General features: G+C 40.8%; 2 protein-coding genes across 2 annotated transcripts in view; both read left to right on the plus strand.

Moving 5' to 3' along the window:
- The first annotated feature begins 240 nt into the window (after nt 1–240).
- LOC121891048 (IQ motif and SEC7 domain-containing protein 3-like) lies at nt 241–1,051 on the plus strand. Its single transcript, XM_042403778.1, has one exon. It carries the CDS (start codon nt 406–408, stop codon nt 1,009–1,011), a length of 606 nt encoding a protein of 201 aa, XP_042259712.1. The 5' UTR covers nt 241–405; the 3' UTR covers nt 1,012–1,051.
- Nucleotides 945–15,800, plus strand: part of iqsec3a (IQ motif and Sec7 domain ArfGEF 3a) — a 112,504-nt gene continuing 97,648 nt past the window's right edge. The window contains exon 1 of the mRNA XM_042403776.1: nt 945–1,007. The gene's annotated coding sequence lies outside the window, so the exon portion shown is untranslated. The remainder of the gene's footprint in view (nt 1,008–15,800) is intronic.

Genomic DNA, 15,800 nt, shown 5'->3' on the forward strand with positions numbered 1-15,800 from the left:
CATGTGGAAAACGTGCAAAACGGCCTCACTGTCTGTTTCCCCTGCGTGTTGACATCACGGTCCACTACGGCCCCGCCTCCTCACTCCGCTGATGCTGATCCCCTTCCTTGCATCAGCACCATTTCTGGTATCCTCACAGAGCATCAAGAGGAAGGGAGAGAGAGGCACAAAGAGAGAGAGTGAGTGAGAGAGAGTCAGAGAGAGAGAGAGAGAGAGAGAGAGAGAGAGAGAGAGAGAGAGAGAGAGAGAGAGAGAGAGAGAGAGAGAGAGACTACCCAGCCCCACCAAAGCGTCAGACGGCCGCCAGAGCATCCCGGTTACGCACTGTTTAGAGGCCCCATCGACGGATCGCAGCTAAAGAAGAAGTCAACATAGCCGGGAACACGGCCACAGCTACAGTCAGTAATGGAGAGCCTGCTGGATAATCCAATGAAAGCCGTTCTATACTTGAAGGAGCTCACCACTATCGTGCAGAACCAGCAAAGCCTGATCCAGACGCAGCGCCAACGCATCGACGAACTCGAGCGAAAGGTGGAGGACCTGATAGGAGAGAACCGACAGTTGCGAGACCCCCATCACTACGTCCAGCAGCCCGCTCCACATCATCATCACCACCACCACCACCACCCGACTCACCGTAGCGCCAGTCCCCAGGCGCCCGCCCACCTCCATCAGCACCCGGGGAGCAACAAAGCTGCGGCTCACCTCGGCCAGCAGGCGCAGCAGCAGCAGCAGCAGCAGCCGCCGCCGCCGCCGCCGCAGCAGCAGCAGCAGCAGCAGATTCCCAGTCTATCGGCCCAGCCTCAGCAGCACCCGACCCCTCCTGCTCCGTCTTCCCACCACCCGCAGCAGCTGCAGCTCGTCCCCACCTCACCGCAGTCTCCCAAAGCGAGCCAAGTCAGCCCGGACTCCGTCGAGGAGGACAAGAGGAGCCCCTGCTGCAAGTCTCTGGTTCCGCAGACTCCCACCGCGCTTTGCCGCTCAGTTGGACTGGCCAGGAAAGCGGAGTAAGTAGCTTTCATGCTGTGTGCGCTGCAAAAAACAATCTCGGTCTCAGCGAGAGATCTAGTGAATTATGAGGGCTCTTCAAATCTAGTTGCCCCTATAAAACAAACAAAAATATACATGACAGGCGCCAAATTAAATTATTTTCTGTGTATGTACACTATGTGAGTGTGGTCATTTGGTTTATTTCATCTGACCTTTTTGTTTAAGTGTTAAAACTGCAGTGTGTCATCTCCTGTCTCATAAAACACACATGAAAGACCCCATATTAGACTCAGTGACCTAATGAGATAGATATTTTTGCAGTGGACCAGAGTCTGGCAAATGTTAGTCTAAATATAGGGAATGTAATTGGCCAGAAAACAATGTGATATCCTGAAAGGCCTTGAGATAAAATGTCACAGCCTGTTATCAGGATGTCAACTGACATTTTGTAAACATTTTCGAAGGAAGCTATTGAAGAAACATGGAAAAACCCTGCATTGATAAAAAATACACACATGAATTATTCTGGGTACAAATTTACTAAAGTAGCCTTTAATAAGACACTGTAAACTGTGTGGTACTTTATGTGCTCTGCACTGCAATACACATGATTAACTTCACATCCCCTGAGAAGCTGAGGCTTAATTTTCTGACAGGTAATTCAAGCTCCTCCTGTATTTTCACATTATTCACCGAGTTGTTCCCCTGTTAAATCAATTGAATGCTTAATGGATATTGATTTTGAAGGCCGAAGCTGGCGTTTTAACAGTGGTGGTTTGTTAATTCTGCACCAAGGTAGACACTACTCCACTACTCTCTGTGGGACTTAACTCCAGAGATAAACTGTTTTTTGGGTGACTGGTAACAGAGCAGAAGCTTTTGTTAAATGCCGCACTCCAACGTTTTAGTTGACTTGCAGTTGCAATACGGCGACGTGTTTTCTTTTACCCAATTGTATTCCCACGCATCAACACTTTGAATGTGGAATGAGCGGAGGATTTTTAAAAATGCATCTGCTTTTAGGCTCAGCTGAGGTAGCAGATTCACAGGTGCTGGGAGAGCGTGGTGACATTGTGAACACATATTTTAAAACAAGCAAAGTGCCAGCTCCAAACGGCACATCACTGACTTTGAAATGAATGCTTCCACATCTTCGCATTTCAAAACACCTACAATGGAATTTGGTTGTACAGGCTGCAGGTAAAAGACTATAACAGCTTTTTCCTCATTAAGACACTAGTTAAAATATGTTACAGCAGGAGGAATATATCCAGGGGACAAAAAAGCAAAGACAGACAGACATTAGCAGCTGCTCATAAACCACATTATAGTCACTCCAGAGGTGCTAGTAAACCTTGATAAGTTTGAATCTGTGGATATGTCATGAATCATTCTGAGTTATTCATTCTGCTTATTACCTTTTTGGGGCATCAAAAGGGATTTAGAGTTGAATCGATTAGTCAATCGACAGAAAATGAATCAGCAGCAATTCTGAAAATCGATTAATTCTTTTTTACAAGCAAATATACCAGACATTCCCCAGTTCTGGCATCTTAATTGTGCGGATTTGTTGCTTTTCTGTGTCTTATGTGACAGTAAACTGATAATATTTGGGTTTGGGACTGTTGGTTGTGCATAACAAGCTATTTCAAGACATGAGATTGGGCATTAGATAATTGTAACAGGCATTTTTCACTATCTTCTGACAATTTAAGGACCATATGATTAGTTTGGTCCTTAGGTTTGGACAGTGGTAAAGGTTATACAAAGGTAGCCATGATAAAATATCCATCTACATATCCTGCACGTCTCCAAAATTTGGAATTCAGCAGCTACTGTCACTTTGTATTTTTCAGATCTAAGCCTCTAATGTAGAACTGAGGCAGTATAACATATCACAAAACACACATTCCTTTCAAGTGAAAATAACACTTTAAGTTGCCAAAAAAAATCTTCTTGAACGCCTCAGTGAGGAATTTAATGAGTATATGTTAAAAGTGGAACTTCTACAGTGGTGGCATCTGTTGGACAGGTGATGACAGGTGTTTGTATGCCTGTACTGCATGTGTGCGTATAAAAAGTATTCACCTCCCTTTGAAGTTTTCTAGTTTTAAGGTCTTACAAAATTGAGTCAAAGTCTACTATATACTATGTACAAGGTGCAGCTTTGGCAGCAGTTACAGTCTTGAGTCTGCATGGATAGGTCTCTGTCACATCCTGACACTGCAGTTTTTAGCCTTCTTTACAAAACTGCTCAAACTCTGTCAGATTGCAAGGGGATCATGTCCAGCCTTGATTGGATTAAGATCTGCACCCTGACTCTGTCACTCTGGGACATTGACATTGTTTTTTAAAGCCGTTCCTGTGGAGGTTTGGCTTTATGCTTTGGTTCATTGTCTTGCTGTAAAACAAATCTTCTCCCACATTGCAGGCTTCTTAGGTTTTCTGTCAGGATTTCCCTACATTTTGCTGTATTCATTTTACCCTCACAAACCTTCCAGGGCCTGCTGCAACGAAGCATCCGCACAGCTTTTTTGATCATTGTCAGAAAAAGCCACATTAAATCCCATTTGACTCAATGTTGTAGAACAATAAAACATGAAAACCTCCAATGGGATACTTTTTAAAGGCACTGTATGTGCTTCAGAGCTGTCCATGGTGCTGAACGTTCTTTGCTTGCCACTATCAAGGTCACATGAATTGCCTCACACACACACACACACAACGCAACGCGCTGAGCCCCATCTGTTCCACTTGGCTGCATTTTGCATTGTTTCTTTTAATCCAGATTGATTTATCGTGCCATTAAGACATAATTCCTAAAGAGTGCGGGTCAGGAATAGTATACATTATCATGGATACTAGAAAAAAAAATGCTTTCACATGGACTCACACAAGTGCACACTCACAAGATATGAGTTGTACAAAATAAATGTCAGGGGGGATTCAATAAGTGGGTTCATTCGTGATTTACCAACCATGCCCCCTGACAGTTCTGCAGAATGATGAACAATGAGAGCGAGGGGGAAGAGAGCAAAAGAACACGAGAGGGAGAGCGTACTGTACATTCTTATCCCTAATGTAGAAAGCAGTGATACATGAAAGGCAGGCAACATCAAGCAGCATTGTAATTTCCACTCAGAGAATTGATCCTGGCTAGACAAGATGGTGTATTGCTGTGCTGTCAGTGCCTCCAGAGAGGTGATACATTTATGTTAACGGGAGGATGACAGGGACATGTCACAAATATACTAATAAGGGGTGTGTATACTGTAAGTGTCTGTATGGTGCTTGTGTTAATTAGTGAATGAGTGAGCAAGCGAGGAAGGAAACAAGGAAAGAAATGAAGAAGCAAATGGATTTCCAACTAAACCACCATTTCTCCAACTCATCCATGTGCTTTTACTTGATTAAAAGGAAGCAGAAAATGAATTTTCAAAGCTTTAAATGAAAAAAAAAGCTCACTCACTCACATCATCATTCCGCATCTCCTCCTGTGGCATAATTTAAAGAATGCAAATCAGGGCTGCATTCAGCTTCGAACAGTGAATGTGGCTGAAAAGTTGTTTCCCTTCCTGAAAGACTTCTGCTCTGGTGTAAGCTCAGACTTCTCATACTGAGAGTCTGAAGTGTTGCAATTGTGTTACTCAGTCTGAGAAAGATTGTTAAGGGGCCTGTGTGATCTGAGGGAAGCCTTCAGCAATCCTGTCTACTCTTCTTTCTTCCTCCTCTCTCTGTCAACTGCGCCTCCCACTCTCTCCGCTTCCATTGTTCCAATTCTCATTTTCTCCCAAACTTTAACTCCTTGTTCCCTGCCTACATATGGTACCTTTGTCCACGTACCTCATTACTTCTCCCTCCTTGACTGTCTTTCTCCATGTTTCTGCTCCTCTTCATCTAAACTTCATCTCTGTTCTCCCCATCCCATCCTATCTCCATTTCCTTCACCACCTCCCTGCTCCCTTTCCCTGTTATCAGCTGCTTATATTATAGTGGCCTTCTCTGCAGTCAGCATCAGTATTCAGCTCCATCCTCAAACCATCAAGCTCTCCACCACTTAACCCATCTTCTGGCTGGACCTAAGCCTTCAGTCCACCCTGTCTTTGGTTATGCTTTGGGTCTGCCAAGTGAGTATGTGTTAAAATGAGAATGTGAGAGCTGGACCATGTGTTCAGGCAGAAGTCAAGAAGAGTGACATAGGAGAGGTGGTGTGTTTGTGTGTGTGGAGGCGCATGTGTGTCTGATAGGCAGCAATCCTGTTGCCTGAGGTGGAAATCCCAGGATTGTCATATAGCTCCAGGTGCTTCTCTGCTGCTTCCCTGCCTCCCACACACTCTCACAGATATATTAAGCTCTTACACACAAAACACTCACTAATGCACACAGACCCTAACATGCCACATGCCACCTGGCACCCGGCGTGTTTTTCTGCACTGGCCGTGACTCCCTCTGCACCCACCATGCCCTCGTTTTCCTCTTTGTACCAACCAGAGCGCAGAATGTATGCCATCTCATATGCCACCTCCTGCCTGCGTCCATCTCCTTCAGGAATAAAGTGTGATGTACGGATAGCACTTAGAAATGGGAAGTTCAGCACACATACACACTCACACACTCACACACACATACAATGTTGCATACATTACCGAGGCGCCCTGCTGAATGCCTGCTGGATGCTGCAGTCTCTCCTTGTTCTGATGCTCTCAGATCAATGAGCCTGGAGCTTTGCCAGCACAAGCTCCACCAGTTATGCTAACCCTTAAGAGCCACACTTGCCTTGATCTCCAGGTGCTATATCTTTATTCTAAATCTAGACTATCTTTAATCTAAATCTGTCACAGGCCTTTTCTCTGAATGATATACTTAAGTGTAATTTTGTAGGAGCAATGTGCAACCTACACAAGGGTAAAGCTCAGAGCCACACTAACCTGTGTTAACCGTAAAGTGTGTTTAAGATAAGTTAAAGGGGACCTATTATGCTCATTTCCAGCTCTATATTTTTATTCTGGGACTCCACTAGAGTAGTTTTGCATGATTCATAGTTCAAAACCATCCCTATTTGTTTTATACTTGCCCTTTATGCAGCCCCTCAGTTCAGCCTCTGTCTCAGAGGCTGAACAGGCAGTCTTAGCTCTTGTCTCTTTAAGGGCCTCCTTCCAATGAGCCCAGGGGCAGTATCAGAGTCATGTTAAGTTACTGCTGATGAAAACCCAACATTTCCTGCTTTTGCCACTTCTTTTTTCACTTTTATTGTGAGGAATTTACAGGAAATGAAACATGTTCCCCACCGAATTAGCAGAGCTAAATTAGCAGTACTAAAAACCGGGCGACAGAACAAGATATGGACATATTTGGAGCTATTTGTTCAGCAGATTAGTTAGAAATAATGCAGGGAGGAATAGTACAAGCAAAAACATCCACAGTGATGATGATGTTTGATGAAGAGCTGCAGATGACCAGCACACCTCCAACAGGTAAACACCTTATTTTACTTTGCTGTGCTGTGTGATGGTAAAAAACTCACAGAGTGCCAGCTTGACTCGAGTCATGGCTTGGTGTGACTACCCCCAAAACAATGGAAAAATGCCATAATGTTATCAGAGCGGAGCAGTGAACTTGTGTGCTGTGTGTGGAGCAGATGACCATATAAAGAAATCTGTCATGAGTTGATGTCAGCTCGAACTGAAAGTAGAAAAAAATGTTTGAAACCGAGCGTTCAGAGCAGTCTGAAGCCGGTGCATTTTGCTAACAGGGATTACTTCTACATATGTTCACCTCATTATTTGACAATTTAGCCATGTTTAATATGAACATCCAACACTGTAACATTATATATATGACTGAAAATAAGGAAAAGGATAATAGGTCCCTTTTAACCTCTCAAAAGCTTTTAGAGTTGTGTGGGATGTTGGATTAGACTGTCCTCATTTTAAACTAACAGTATTGGGTTGTTTGTTCAAGTACATAAAAATACCTATGTTCACCTTATGAATAATGACTTCTTCTCTTAGAAGCTAAGAAAGTTACATGGCATGGTTGTAGCACCAGAAATTAAAGGGGAGGAAATCAAGATGGATGGTCGGGTATACAAACTGTTTAAATTTGATACTGAAGTCAATGGATTCCATCTCGTCTCCCACCAACCTTGGTAGGGACCAATACAAGATTTCACTGAGTACTGATCTGATACCAGTGCTGTCCCTAAAATCTCTACATCTCACTCTGTGGAAGTCATCGGAATATTTTTTATGTACGATAGTATGACACCAGGGATTGCTGTGGCACTGAAAACTAAATTGGTGACCCACCATGACGGAGTGAATGAAACTATAATGACATTCACAAAGAAACAATGGCTGATGCCCAATTTGCTTAATAAGGTTATGATCGGCGCAGATACTGATCCAGTGGATCGGATCGTTCAACTACTGTACACCCCATTATCTCACTAACCTTAACTTTTTAACATGATAACAATTGATTCCTAACCTTATCCAAGTATTTTTGGTTTGCCAAGCATAACCATTTTGTATGGATATGACAAACAGCCTATTCTGTAATTTGAATTTATGCTGGACAATATCATGTTGTTTTTGAAAATGTATATGCATCAAGTTATTTTCTCCCTCTGAACTAGAAGAGTTAGTTCAACCAAAGTGCAAAAAACTCTCATTGGATTCATTCATTCATTGGTTTCATTGGAACTACTTTGTACTGTAGAAATAGTCCCAATAAAAACTGCTAACAGAGAGGTCCGCAGAGTAATCAAGACATTGTTCATAGTATTTTAAATGTAATTTTTCAGTACTTTGAGCTTCACAAATGAAATTCCATTCACCTTCACTTCTGTTTGTTTGGGAAGCGGATATCTTAAAACCTCAGCACAGAAAAACCTATCTGCATAGCTCTATACCACTAGGGTAATTAAAAACTGACCCCTAAAGAAAAAAACGACAAATTCTTGTCTCTGGGGAGTGACAAAGTAATCTCTTCCTTTCTGCATGTTTGTCTCTTATAACACAATTGGGAGGGATTGCAAGAGACATAGATGGGTGGGTGATGGATGTGAAAGGTCAAAATGGACACAGTGGGCCATTCTATACTTCTCTCGCTCTCTCTTTCTGTTGGCCTATCTCTCTCTTTGCCTTCTCAGCAACATTACTCAAGAGAGGTGGAATCGTTTCTCCTGCAAACCTCTGCTTCCCCTCCCCTCCGTCTGAATGGGAATCACGTCTGCTCAGTTATGACAGGGTGACTTGGCTCTGCTGCCGCTGGAATCCAAATCATGAATATCACATTTGGTGCGTAGTGCTTTTAAATTGCTTCATTTCTCAGAGGATGTAGCTGCCGGGTGATTCCTGACTCCTTGGTAGAATATTAGCTGTTTTCATGCACAAGTTGAGCAAGGCAAAAGACAGTCCCAGTTGTCGGTAATCCAGCCTTGTGTGCATTTAAGTGTGTGTATTAAGGACTGGGTTTGTTTTTGTGTTGAAGTGGTAAAAGGACATAAGAACTGCTGATGTAAGGGGATATATGGGATATTTTATGTCTTTTTCCATTTATGTGTGTGCGGGAATCAGGGTTGTAACTTGCTTAGGGTTTGGCTCAATTAATGTCTCTTTTGGTCTGAGGTGTCTGTGATATGTTCACTAAATTGTAATAAATCATTACTAAATTAAAGCTTCTATTTGTAAGAATCAGAAATTCCTTCTCATTAGTGACACCGGTGGCCATTAAGTGAGCTGCAATCAACATTGCGTGCTTGCTCAGCAGCGCAAGACTATTGCAGGTGGTTACATCTCTAAACTCCGCCCCTCTCTAAGCCTGTCGGATGCAGAGAAATTTGTCCATGTCTTTATCTCCTCAAGACTGGACTACTGCAATGAGCTCTTCACAGGAATCCCTGGCAGGAGCATCCAGAAGCTCCAGTACATTCAGAACAAGACTGCCAGGATCCTGATGAGAGTGTGAAAACACAAAAATATAACACTAATTCTGTTTTCATTGCACTGGCTCCCTGTCTCCTTCAGGATTGACTACAAAGTCCTCACTTACATGCTACTCACATACAAATCCATCGACGGACATGCACCCCCCTACCTACAGCTTGCTCCTCCAGGCCTCCAGTACTAAGCTCCGCACCATGGGGGATCGAGCTATCTGCTCTGTTGCACCACACTTGTAGAATAGTCTTCCTAACCATCTGAGGGCAGCACAGACCCTAGACTCTTTTAAAAAAGGCTTAAAAACCTTTCTATTCAGGAGGCTTTTTCTTCTTAACTCTTATTACTATTTTCTCCATGTTGTGTGTTCTATGCAAAATCAAGCAAAAATGATTGTCCATATCACATGTAATATCTATACTAGGGAATAGTTATTAGTCAGGGAATCACCAGTGATTACAATTCATCCTGAGTAGAACATGAATGTCTGCACCAAATTTTATCAGTCAATCCTTGTATTAGTTGAGACATTTCAATCAAAACCATAAATGTCAACCTTGTGGTGGTGTTAGAGGAAACGTCAGGGAATCACCAAAGTCAGTACGATTCATTGTCTGGGCACCAAATATATCTGTAGCAAATTTCATGGCAATCCATCAAATATTTGTGGAGATATTTCAGTCTGGACAGATCAACACTGCCATCCCTACAACCATGACATTAGCTTGGCTAACGATACAAAGACATATATGAACATGGATTTGTATTGATTGATTTAGTAATTATGTGTGTCAGTTCTAGCCAGCAGCTTTTGATTGATGGTATATTTTGTTGCCAGATGTTTTATTCAAAACTGTAGGGGAAGATGATTACAGAGAACGTACTACAAAGGTGCACGGATACAAAAACAGAATGACAGACAGGCTAAATAATTAGACATATTAAAAAGCAGGACAGGGACAGAATAGTTGCATAAAACATACTGAGAAGCCCCACAAGGCTGAGGAGTCCAAATGTTGTCCCACTTTCCTCATAACTTGGCAAACAGTTTCTTCCCAGTGTCCTCTATGATTCCCAATCAATCAAAATGACAAAGTTTGGCTCAACCCTGTTTTTTTTTTTTTGTTTTTTGTTTTTTTTAAATAACATGGCTCCCAACTGGCAACCCTGAAAGACAGATGTGTCATCCTTGTCCTTGACACTTCCAGATGCTTCAGATGACATCATCTTTTATATGTAAATATTGCACACTCACGTTGCGGGTTTGCATGGAATTTTAATGCGTTTTGGTTGTTTGTCATGTTACACTTGCTGCAAAGTGAGTCGCCTCCTTTATAGTTTGAGGTAAATTATTCACACGTTTGATTGATGCATTTCATTTCTTCTTCATGCAAATTAACAGTAAGTCTAATGAGCAATCAGCAGATAGTGTGTGTCACTAGTATGCAATCTACATTTTTCAGAGTTGTTGCAAATGGAAATGACAACAGTGTTTGTTTTCCTTTTATGTAGATGTTCTGATGAATGGCTGCTGCTTAAGGTTGAATAGAGGGTGAGAGAGTGGGCATCCTTGCCTAGTCCCCCTGTGCAGTATGAAGCTTTGTGAGGTTTGTCCATTGGTGATGACAGTGGCTAAAGAAGCGGTGTACAGACTCTTGATCCAGTTGATAAATGATTCCCCAAAGCCAAATCTTTCTAGTGTGGTAAAGAGAATTTTCCAGTTAACTCTGTCAAAAGCTTTTTCTGTGTCTAAGGTGGCTATGATGGTGCCTACCTGTTGTAATGATGGATAGTGCATAAATTAAAACAGTCTTCGTGTGTTACCAGATGTGTGTCTTTGATAAAGCCAGTTTGATCTGGGTGAATTATGGATGGAGTCACTTTTTCTATTCTGTGAGCTAGTGCCTTGGTGATGATTTTTATATCCACGTTGATGAGAGAAATGGGATGGTGACCTGATTGGGTCTTTATTAGGCTTTGGGAGGAGTGAAATTGTGGCTGTGTTCATGTTTGCTGGAAATCTTGAATTTTGTTTTATTTCAGTTATCAATTTGTTGAGGAGCGGAGCTAGAATGGACCAGATCGGGTCCTGGTGCTTTGTTATTGTGGATAAGATTGAGGGCAGTGGAATTTTCATCATGTGTTATTGGTGAATCAATGATGTTGGTTTGTTCTTTATTAATCTGTGGTAAGTCAATGCCATTGAGAAATGAGTTGATCTCCTCTTGACTTAGGTAATTTTCTGATGAATATAGATTGGCGTAAAAACTTCTGAGGATTTTATTTATCTCTTCGGGTGAGTTTATGAGCTTCCCTGCTAGTCCTTAATGATGGAGATTGATGTTTTTTCTTTATTTTGTTTAATTTGATTTGACAAGTATTTACCAGATTTATTGGTAAATATTTATTATGGTGGAAATTTTCATGTCGAAGTCTGTGTATCAGGAAGTTAGTTTATTATTTATAAATTCATTTAGTTGGAATTTCTACTTTCTTAATTAATTCTGGGTTTCCTCTGTTGGGTCACTTGCATTAATATTTTCAAGTTGTTTGATTTTGTTCCAGTTCAGCTTCTTGTTCCTTTTTGTTTGTTTTTTTTATAAACAGAGAATGAAATTATTTCACCTCTGATTACTGCCTTTCCTGTTTCCCACAAAAGAGTTGGTGATGACTTTGGGGAATCATTTATTTATTGGAAAGATGCCCACTCTTTTTTAATTAACTGTCAAACACAGGGTCTTTAAGAAGAGATGTGTTAAAGCGCCATCTGGTGATGGGTTTATGTAGATTGGTTCTATTATGTGGGGTGGATCTTTGGTACTGAAATATTAGACATAATTGAATTGGTGGTGAGGAAGACCCAAAACACATTATAAGATCAGTCTCTATGCGGATGATATATTACTGTTCTCACAAAACCCTCACTCATCACTACAAGAAACAATTAAGCTTATTGAATCATACTCCAATATCTCTGACTACTCCATTAACTGGAACAAATCTTCCATCCTTCCATTATGTAGTAACAGCTGGGATGTGGCAGCCCATACACCATTTATCCCATTATGCACAGGTCACATCATGTATTTAGGCATTAATGTTTCTCCCAGGCTGTCAGAGCTGTGCGGATTCAACTTCATTCCACTACTCAAAACAATACATGATGAACTGTACCGCTGGATGAACCTACCATTATCCATTTTGGACAGAATACCCACTGTTAAAATGACAGTACTTCTTAAAATAAATGATCTATTTTCAGTGATTCCAACCCAACCCACCCTCACCCGTTTCAAATCTCTAGATTTAATCATTTCAAAATTCTACTGGAAAAACAAGACACCAAGAATTAAATTGGCCACTCTACAAAATCCAAAAACACACAGGAGGACTTGAATCTCCACATTTTTACCATTATTCTCAGACAAATCAGCTTCATATACAAATAGATCCACCCCAGTCAATCAGATAACACATGGTTAGATATAGAACAAACTGTTTGTAAAGACATTCAGATTTCAGATATACTATTTCTCAGCCAGTCTATCAAACGCCATCCTTGTTTCAAAACAGTAACAATAGCTGCAGTTCTGACAGCCTGGTGGAAATTCCACAAAATCACAAACACTACCTTAGCACCATCTTAGCACTTAATTTTACTCCCGTCTGGGACAATCCTGACTTTCTAAATAACAAGAAACCACTTAATTTCCGCACATGGTCCGAAAAAGGCATCATATATCTTAAACATATCTTCCATAATAATACCCTGGTTTCATTCCCGCTCTTGGTCCAGAAGTATGGCATTAGGAGCATACAATATTTGGAATATTTGCAACTTAAATCATCCGTTCAATCAAAATTTAACATGGCCACCAACCTAGATCTTCCTTCCTCAACATCAGATTTAATTAATATCCCTTCCCTGAAAAAAGACGGTCTGACAAAATGCTTCCCATACCATCAATAAAATGGGAATTAGACCTATCCATCACTCCTGAAGTGGAATTTTGGTACAAAATTTCCAAAAACATCCACTTCATGACTAAAAATGCCAACCTACAACTTATACAGTATAAGATACTCCACAGATTTCACTTCAGTGGGCAAAAAAGTGTTTAAAATGGGGTTCTCATCAGAAATCTTTTCACATTGCACACAAAACAGCCTGGATAGCTGTGTTCATGCCACCTGGCACTGCACACCCATTAAACACTTTTGGAAAGAAATCACTGAGTCACTATCCCTCTTCATGGGCTGCCACATCCCATTATCCCCCTCACTCTGCTTACTAGGAGACGTATCAACAATCAACTTGAACAAAACAAACAGCAGATTACTCATCGTTGCTCTAACTATTGCCAAGAAAACTATCATCACGAACAGGATATCAAGGAACACCACACATATTTCACACTGGAAAACTTACTCAGATTACATCTCTGTGGAAAATTTATCCACCTCCATCAAAAACAATGCAATAGAACCCCACTCCATCTGTCATCTCTCATTAATTTCTTACAAACATCATTCCATCCAACTTGTTGTTTTTCTTGCCTGTCTACCAATCATGATTTGAACACATTTTTCAACACACAACATTGTTATTGTTATTATTATTGTTATGATTGTTAGAAAAACATGTAACTATACACCCACAACTTCCCCAACACTGACAATGCCCTATCTGCTCATCAACCAACATCTTCATTAACTTTTGTCATTTACATATTTATTTTTTGCATACCGCTATTTGTCATTAATATTATATCTTCTTCTTTTTTTGTATTCTTACTTATGTAGTCACCCCTTCACACACACCAATTTTTTTCTCTCTCTCTTGCTTTCTTAATTCCCCCGCCACCATAACATTATTAAACTACATGGGAACTGTCAAGGCCGTGCCCCAGCTTGTCCCTGGCAGCTGGAGCTTCATCCAGGGCACTCTGACGGTTCTGGGGAAGGAATGCTAGGTCACCTTATATCTCCTCTCAACCAATACCGCAACTAAATGTGACAATTCATAACAAACAGGCCCCCTCCTATACTGTCTGGGAGCAGTTTAGTAAGGGGTCAAGACCACAATGGGCCAGATCCCTCCTATAAGGATCTGAGGGCAACCCAAAGCTGGACCAACATCAGTCAAAATAAACACAAGTAAAATACAAATCACGATTAAAAATTATATAGGCTGGACGTATTGTCAGCACTCAACCTAACATGGTTATTATTATTGTTATGGCGGCAAAGGTAGGATTAGTATTAGTATTAGCATTAGTATACATTTATTTAGTTTTTTCTTTTCTCTCCTATGCTTTCCCTTTTACACCACTTCACCCCTCTTTCACCCATCCACCCTACAGACTTCATCCCAGATTGACAGTGTAGAACATAGACACACACACACACACAAACACACACACACACACACACACACACACACACAAAGCACATAACAACAACAAACATCAGCTTGTTCTCTTGTTCAATGACAAAATGTTTGTTTATTTGTCCTGTGTCCATTGTTTTTGTCTTCCTTGTGGTGTTCTGTTAGAGTTTTGTCTTTTGTCTTGCAATAAAGGGGAAAAAAAGGAAATGACAACAGTGGTGTCATCTGGCATCACTCAAACGGATTGCATAATGCAAGCAGATAATGTCGTTAAATAATCAAAGCTTAAGGAAAATTACTTTCCTCCCTCTCTGTCCTTTAACTCCACAAACCCTCATTATTAATTTTACACTGACAGAAATGTCTAAAAATGTTATCCACAAGTTGTATTATGTTAAAGGAAGACGTACTTCAATGAGGTATCAAAACTAATCTCATTTTTTTACGCAAAAGAGACAAGTTGGTAAAAAGACAATTACTGTATATTTTAAGAAAGTGGTAGCTTTAACAGCTGCTTACAAAGAATCAGATGATTTATTGTGTGCACAGCTTTTCATAATGGTTGTAATAAGAAAGTTATACCATCTGCACATGTGATAAGTGTAGCACTTATAGTACACCCCTCACATCACACTCTTGTAATAGTCCTGCCATGTATTGCAGCTTGTTTTACTGCTCAACACAGAATGTGCTATTAGCTGGCAATTAGCAGCTGCTAATGTTTGCAGTGTTGTAATGAAACACATGTGTTGACCACAGACAAACACGTCTTGAAAATGATGCATAATTTAACGATGCTAAGATGGTGGAATGCCTCGAGGGTTGGATAAAAAGCTATGCCTGACTGTCATTGGTCAGTGGGTTTATGACCTCTGCAGCTCAGGAAAAGGGTTCTTTGAAAGAAACAACAGTGTGCAGTTATGGAAAAATGTCCTCCCATCTGTCACAGAGATTTCACCTCCTGAAAGCTTAGTGCTGAAAATCCCTCAACAGACAATTCTAATTGTTTTGTACCATGTGTGCAAGAGTGCATCTGTGTGTGTGTGTGTGTGTGTGTGCATGTGCGTGTCCAAAGAAGGTTAAGCATGCAGTTAAATTATGGGCTCATGCTAGAGCTGAACAATTTGAGGAAAATGTCTAATGGTGATGTTTTTATTATTTTCTATAAATTAAACTACTAGACAGGGCTGCATTGGTAGTATACATAGAATCAAACAAGATATGCTTGTACCAAGCATTACTATAAACCTTATCTTGGTTTTACATCAGATAAAATAATGCAGTTGGTTGTTGTAGAGGAAGGTCTGAATTGAGACCTTCCTCTGCTTCTAAGGTGTAAAGCTTAAAACTATAATATGATATGTTTGAAAGTTTAACACCTCTGTCCATCAGCTGTCTGTCATTTACACGTGACTGAGCTACCTGCTAGCTTTACTGTATGTATACCACTCTGTTGGTTTTTTATCAATAGCAAAAAG

The sequence above is a fragment of the Thunnus maccoyii genome, chromosome 23 (assembly GCF_910596095.1).
Source record: "Thunnus maccoyii chromosome 23, fThuMac1.1, whole genome shotgun sequence".
NCBI classification, from domain to species: Eukaryota; Metazoa; Chordata; class Actinopteri; order Scombriformes; family Scombridae; genus Thunnus; species Thunnus maccoyii.

What these genes read in the sequence shown, in the direction of transcription:
- LOC121891048 (XM_042403778.1), top strand. Translation starts at nt 406, where the DNA reads ATGGAGAGCCTGCTGGATAATCCAATGAAAGCCGTTCTATACTTGAAG.